At 41.3% G+C, this 7,119-nt stretch overlaps 1 protein-coding gene across 1 annotated transcript; it reads right to left on the reverse strand.

Moving 5' to 3' along the window:
* Positions 1 to 1,016: 1,016 nt before the first annotated feature.
* Positions 1,017 to 6,656, reverse strand: IFT22 (intraflagellar transport 22; the record flags this gene model as incomplete). Its single annotated transcript, XM_004482122.5, is given in 5 exon segments — positions 1,017 to 4,969; positions 5,625 to 5,827; positions 6,358 to 6,374; positions 6,376 to 6,448; positions 6,586 to 6,656. Coding segments are annotated over 5 exon segments (513 nt in total), but the record flags the coding sequence as incomplete, so codon positions are not given.
* Between the last annotated feature and the right edge of the window lie 463 nt (positions 6,657 to 7,119).

The following is a 7,119-nucleotide window of genomic DNA, read 5'->3' on the forward strand; positions in this document are numbered from 1 at the left end:
GGGTCGACTCTGCTACCTACTGGCGCAGGGTAACCCTTAGCTTCCGAAGGGGTCGTTGACGCGCCGCGGTCTCCCAGCCCTTAGTCCTGGGGGCCGAGGAGGCAGAGCAATGCAACCCGGATGGGGCCCTTGGGGACGCTAAACTACATTTCCCAGAAGGCTCCGGGCACAGGCCCTTCTAGTATCGCGGTACCAAAACGGTTAACATCGAGTTGTTGCCAAGGAGACCGGAGTTGTTCCGGCGAAGCGGGAGGGCAGAGAAGGGGGCTAGAGAAGGGAAGGAGACTAGGAAGTCTGGGCATACGGCAACGTTAAAAAGCAAATTCCCGCCTGTTTGCCGCTGTTGCTTCCACGGATGCTCAGGACCAGTACGAACATCGCACAGCATTCTGGGAAATGGAAGCGACGCTACCCTGCGGACCACCGGAAGTGCAGTCAGAGAAGACCTGCCCCACCTTGAGCCTCTGCTGTAAGCCGGGCAGCTGAGGATAGGGGATATAACCGTCCTCTTTCCTTCCCTTCCACGTCCGCGCAAACACATCTTTTACATTCTAAATGCTGTCGAATCTGCTCCTTTCTCTTCATGCCAACTTTCAGTGCTGTATTTCACTTTATATTTCCTACCTGGATCATTTACCTGGTTGATCTGCCTCCAGTCTCGTTGCACTTAAATCTCTTCTCCACGCGGCCACCAAAGTAATCTGTCCCTGCTGTTTACAGCTTTCAACCGCTAATAAAATCAAGCCCAAACCGTTTGGCTGGCGTTTGTATTTGACCTCATCTACTTGTACATTTGTCTCTCACCATTCTCCTCGTTATACATAACAAACATTCTCTTTTCTCTAAACTGATACCTTAAAGCCAAGATCACTATTCTTTTAAAAATTGCAGAGCCAATTTCCTGCTTTTATCAATTGCACCAAAGAGTGAAAAATTTCCAGGGTAGTTGGATTTGCAAAATATATATATTCTTGAGAAATACTTGGAATATCTATAAACAAAAACCAAGTTTCCCATTTACTCAGATAACAGAAATCATTTTATTCATCTCAACAAAATATTTCATCATATGATACAGTTAATGCACAGCTATAGGTATCTCCCCGGTCTTTTATCACAGAAGAAAAAAGGAAGACTACAAATATAAAATAGCTGGGTTATTTTTATTTTCTATCATACCATGAAGTCCTAAGATCTATAATTACCCCTGGTCTAAGAGCCCTAAGCATGGAATAAACCAGCACTGAGGTTTTAGAGCAAGGAGGTACACTTTAACGCCTCTCAAAAAGCTTAGATAAAAATGAACTGTGGAGTGCAGAAAGATAAATGATGTGTTGCTCACATCAAAGCATCAAGAACTTTCCTTTTGAAGTGGGAAGAGCTGACAGACACATTCTCACTGGCTTTTAACTTTAGTAGAAAGAACGGCCTGTATCATAAATGTAGAGAATGATTTAACTGATAAAGTAGTTTAGAAGTCATATCAAAAATATGTCATTTGTTCTTAACATTCAAAAGTAGAGAATTTCCTCCCTCATTTAATTTTTTGGTTTTGTTTTTTAAAACTTGGAAGGGTTCATTTCTTGTCTTAAGAAAAAGTACGTTGAGAAAGCATCATCCAAAGTCCATGCAGTTCTTGGCAATCAGGTGGGAAAGCTAGCTATATTACAGAGTAGTTAAGTGGTACAATCGGGTTATCTTTTCAAGGGGCACCAGGAGTACTACTTTTTCTTTTTTAATTAACTGTTGTAAATCCTCAGTTGCCATCACAGCTCTACTCTATTTATAGAGTCTAGCCTACCCTACAAGGGTTTTCCCTTGTCCCTCAAAAAGCACATAGTGATACCCGGGAGCTTTGTCCAAACAGTTTTGAGACCTGGAGAGTCAAGTTACAACGTAAATGTAAATGAAAAACTCATAGTTTTCTTTACAACGATAAAGCTTCAGAATACTACTTGGTCATCTGACTGATTTCAAGATATACAGTGCTAGTTCTATCTGACATATATATGTAAGCCATCTTCCTGAGTGGATCTATTTTAAAAATGGTTAGATTGGGAAGCGGATTTGGCCCAACAGATAGGGAGTCCGCCTACTACATGGGAAGTCTAAGGTTCAAACCCACGGACTCCTGAACCGTGTGATGAGCTGGCCCATGCGCAGTGCTGATGTGCACAAGGGGTGCCATGCCACACAGGGGTGTCCCCCATGTTGGGGAGCCCCATGAGCAAGGAGTGCACCCCATAAGGAGAGCCACCCAGCGTAAAAACAGTGCAGCCTGCCCAGGAGTGGCGTCGCACACACAGAGAGCTGACGCAGCAAGGTGACACAACAAAATGTGACACAGATTCCGGGTGCCGCTGACAAGCATACAAGTGGACACAGAAGAACACACAGCGAACAGACAGCAGAACTGGGGGGGGGGGGGGGGGGGGGGAAGGGGACAGAAATAAATTTAAAAAAATAAAAAATAAAAATAGATTATTACTTATTTCCCTGTGGTTACTGTGGTTGTTAGTACTTTACTGGCTTCAATTTGAAAGGTGACACACTCAGCCATGATCCCTTGGTTTTGAAATACATTTTGAAAAATCAGTTACTATTACTGCAGCAATTATGTAAATATCATTTGCTTCAGTTAGCATTAAAGTTATTTTGTTTTCCCTGCATATGTACCAACTAATAGCATGTTAGGCAGCAGAAGAAAATTAATCTTGAGTTAAAATGTGGTCCCAGATAACAGAAGCAGATTACTAAATGAGTTGACTGTAGTTCAATATAAATTTGCCAGAGAATTATGATTTACAAAAACTACTCTTGCAAACAGATTGCCTACATAGCTACAATTAGCTGTTTTAATTGTAAAAGTGAAATGCATTCTTGAATATTTATTCGTGTCTTCTCCCATTCTTAGCTGAAAAAATCTATATCTAGCTTTTGATTTATTTAATGTGTTTTCAATTTATTTCAGATTGGCAATATTAAAAAATTACAAATATATATAACTTTGTGAATTAAAAATAATTTCTAAGATAATTAAAACAAACTTGTATGTATAACCTATAAATTCATATTATTCTGAGCATAATTTTTTAAAATTTTAAAAATTAAGTTTTATGACAATGTAACATTGTTTTACATGTATCACATTAAATAATATATAAGAAAAAAGAAATTCCCAAGATCATAAACTTTTGACAAGTTCTCTATATATGTACTCCACCTTCTAGTTTGATATGGTGTCCAGACATGAAGTATATGTAAATAAACATAAAATTTCAGGGAGCTTAAAGGCTAATATTCTTCAAAAACATCCTCAGTGGTCAGGTACAGCTTCCTCCTTTTAGATTTACAATGAAAATATAGCATTTCTTGCTATTGTAATAGGGATAATATTTTAAAATTATTCACCTGACATATTCCTGATTTCTCTGAAAACCATGTTCTTCTCCCAGGAAGGTGAGTTGAGAATGAATTGTCCTGCCATGGGCCAGTTGTGGCAAAGGGCAAAATACAACCCACTCCTGGGACTGGATGGAGGCCACAGACGACTCTCAGATGAGCAGGGAAGGTCTGAGCCAGGATGAGCCAAGTCAGCCTGGGGACCTCTGGTTCTGGAATATGTGGAGACTTGGACAAGAGCCTCATCAGTTTTGGATTTCGACAGCAGGAGATGGCTAGTAGGTTGGACATCTCTGCAGAGGTCGGGGAAGAACCAGAAGATCTGTCTTTGGACCAACCAGCTCATCTGCCCTAACAAGCAAGCAAGGACTTGAATACTTTTCTGATACCATCTTGGGGAGAGGTAAAGGATGGGGGATTGTAACATTGAATTGATCAAACAGTTCTCCAAAAAAGAGTATGAACTAACCTGAAAATCTTTTATACATACATACATATATATACATATATATATACACATACACACACACACATATATATATATATTTTTTTTTAAGTACCAGGACTGGGGCTTGAAACTGGGACCTTGAATGCAGGACACTGGAGCTCACCCACTGAGCCACACAGGCTCCCCTGAGTTGGCTCCCTTGTCTATTTGCTTGTTGTCTGCTCATTTCCTTTGGGAGGTACCAGGAACCAAACCTGGGACCTCCCAAGTGGGAGGCGGGCACTCAACTGCTTGAGCTACATCCGTTCCCCTACCTGAAAAGCTTTTACATTGCAAGAAATACCTTCAGTTGGCCTGGTTAAAGACCCCAGCTCCACACATTATCTAGGTGGATGGGAACAGTTATAGAAAACAAAGAAGCTGTACTTTGCTCACACTGGATGAAGTATTAAGTTTTTCACTTGACCTTACTATTATTTACAAAAATAGAATGGTAACTCCATGAAGGTAAGGATTTTTGTTTTGTTCATGCTATATATCCTCAGCTTCTAGAACAGTCCCTGGCACACAGCAGCTGCTCAAAAAGTTGTTATTTGTGGAGTAAACCAAGGAATGAAAATCTTATTCAAACCAATACACATGGATTAAACTACTACTGTATCATTGGGCTACAGTAATTACAATTCCACAATTTTTATAACTTGACATATATAAAGGGGGGGGACGCCCTCTTTTTTTCCAGTTCATTAGAAAGGTCTAGCGCAAAGGAATCAGAATTCAATAACAGAATTTTCTCAACTGAACTAAAAACAGGGAGTAGATGGCATAAGCCAAATGTCTCCCAAGCAAATAGAGAAATTCCTTAAACAGTTCCAGAAGGAAGAAAACTTCAGTTGCTGGCTAAGATTTCAGATTTGTTTGGGGAATAGGCCTTCATTTGGGATATGGAAGAATCTTCGATGAAGGCTGGTTAGGTAATAATTGACATCTCCTCCCGGTCTCTGTTCTCAGATACTGAGTTAACTATGCTTTTTAAATACTTTATGAATTCCATCCGGATCTCTTCAGGGTCATCCTCAAGATTCGAGTGTACCAGCCTCAGCTTGTTCAAGGGCGGTGCTGAACAAGGAAGGCAAGGTAATTAGACGTGAGTGTTTGAGAGGCTCTTACTAGTTCCAAATGACCTGAAATTATAGAAGCCAATTAGTTTAACTTTCTAAAGTCTCAAAATAAAAGTTCGGTATCTTGCTTGATACAATTTAACAGAGAATGGTTTCCCACACTGCCACCTAGTGTCAGGATACAAACTCTACAAACCACTTACAGATTCTCTCTGTTCCTCAATCAGAAAGAGACAAATTCTCTTTTACTCTTATTTGTTTCTGGATATTTTCTAATTGAGCCATTTCCCACGATTGCTTTGTCATATCTGTAATGTGTCTGTCATATACAAATTGTAGGTTTTTCAGGGGAAAAGGCTGGTCAGGAAATAGAGTCCCTGACTATTGACAAATGGCTAAAACCAACCAACCAACCCAGGTTTTAGCCCGTCTTAGTGTCTGCCTGCTTTTAACATGCCTGTACCCCTGCCTGGATGGTATGGCTGATCTTTAAACATGGCGATTCTGATTTGCATGGGGAGGAAAATGAAGGCTGAAAACACAAAGGTGCTGAAGAACTGTGTGTAGCTGCTGGCTTCAAAGATATCTAGAAATATATAAATGCCTAACCCATTCAAAACCAAAGTAGAAAGGAGCGATCCCAGTGTCCTTACGCAAAGGCAGATTTCCTTTATCACCTCCAGATCCTGGCTTGTGATGTGCAATTAACAGACACTGATTATCCTGTAACAGCTGTTGCTGGACAAAGCAGGAGTACCACATTTCAATTTCCTTCAGGTGGCTGGGGATGTCAGCACTGAAGATGATAGCCACTCCATGAGCATCCTTCATCAAGGCCGGCCAGCAAGACTCGAACCTTCAGGGCCGAAAAAGAGCCAGAGTGAATGTCAGTTCATTTAGGTTTCCAACTGTGGACTTTACAAATAACATCTTAAATATCTTAAATAATATTAAATATCTTAAATATCTGTCTAGAGACAGAAAGTAAATGAGCAGTTACCAAGGGCTTGGGGGAGAGGGAACGGGGAGTTCTTGCTTACAAGTACAGAGTTTCTGTTTGGGGTGATGGAAAAGTAGTGGCAACGGATGGTGGTGATGTTGCACAACGTTGCGAATCACTGAACTGTATACTTGAGAATAGTTAAAGTGGCAAACTTTGTTATTTATATGTTAAAACAATAAAATTAAGAATATATCTTATTATCAATACTTGATTGATAATTTCTAATTGTATTGTAAACCCAAATGCTAAAGCTTATAAAGCAGTTCATGTTGCTGATATAATCAAGGCCCCTACTATGTGTTAGGAATTGGTGCAAGGTTGCCTGGCAGGCAGCTTATTTTTAAACCATTTGATGATGTAAACCCTCTTGAAAGGAAACATACTTTGGATCACCACCACAAATCCCACAGCTCGAATTCACACCCTGATCCTTTGTTGTTGCTGGTAACATGTGGGTTCTCAAATTCCAGGATTCTGAAAATAAAAACAACCACAGTGGCAACTATGCTTAGGAAAACATTATACTTTTGGAATGCCACGAGCATAAAATGTGGGACTGGAGAAGCATGATGTGTGGGGACTCTTGGGGACACAGATTTGTCAGGGCTCACCTCACTCCTTGGGTTGGGTTGTATTCGGTGATGTCAGAAGATTCTGTTAGGAAGTTGGCCAAAACGGTTTTTCACTCTGTGAAAATGTGAGGGAATAAAAGAGCTTCGCTGAACAGCATAGAAGAAACCATGAGTCCCCACCCATAAGTATTCAGAACCAGGCTGGATGGAGTATAGACCATGGCTACTCCCTAAGATCACCGAGACAGAGGGCTCTCCCTGGTTGGGTGGGCTTCGCTGCTTTGCTCTAGGGTGGTGGGACAGCCTGGTCTGGGAACCAGGGAGCACAGGATTGCAGGGCTGGCTCTGCCACTGGGTGACTCTTCCCACGTTGATTTCCCCGCATGGCTCTCAGGTCACTTATCCCCAAACAACAGAAAAAAAAAAACTCATTAGCATGTGCCTCTTTCCTCTTCCTTGCTCCTCTTCACATCTTCAGGAAAGCACAGTCTGTCACACTGAGGCCCAGAGAGGGGAAGGGACCTCTTCACAGCCACACAGTGGGCCAAGGTCAGAGCTGGGTTCCAGTTCTGG

Source organism: Dasypus novemcinctus, chromosome 23, assembly GCF_030445035.2.
Source record: "Dasypus novemcinctus isolate mDasNov1 chromosome 23, mDasNov1.1.hap2, whole genome shotgun sequence".
Classification (NCBI taxonomy): domain Eukaryota; kingdom Metazoa; phylum Chordata; class Mammalia; order Cingulata; family Dasypodidae; genus Dasypus; species Dasypus novemcinctus.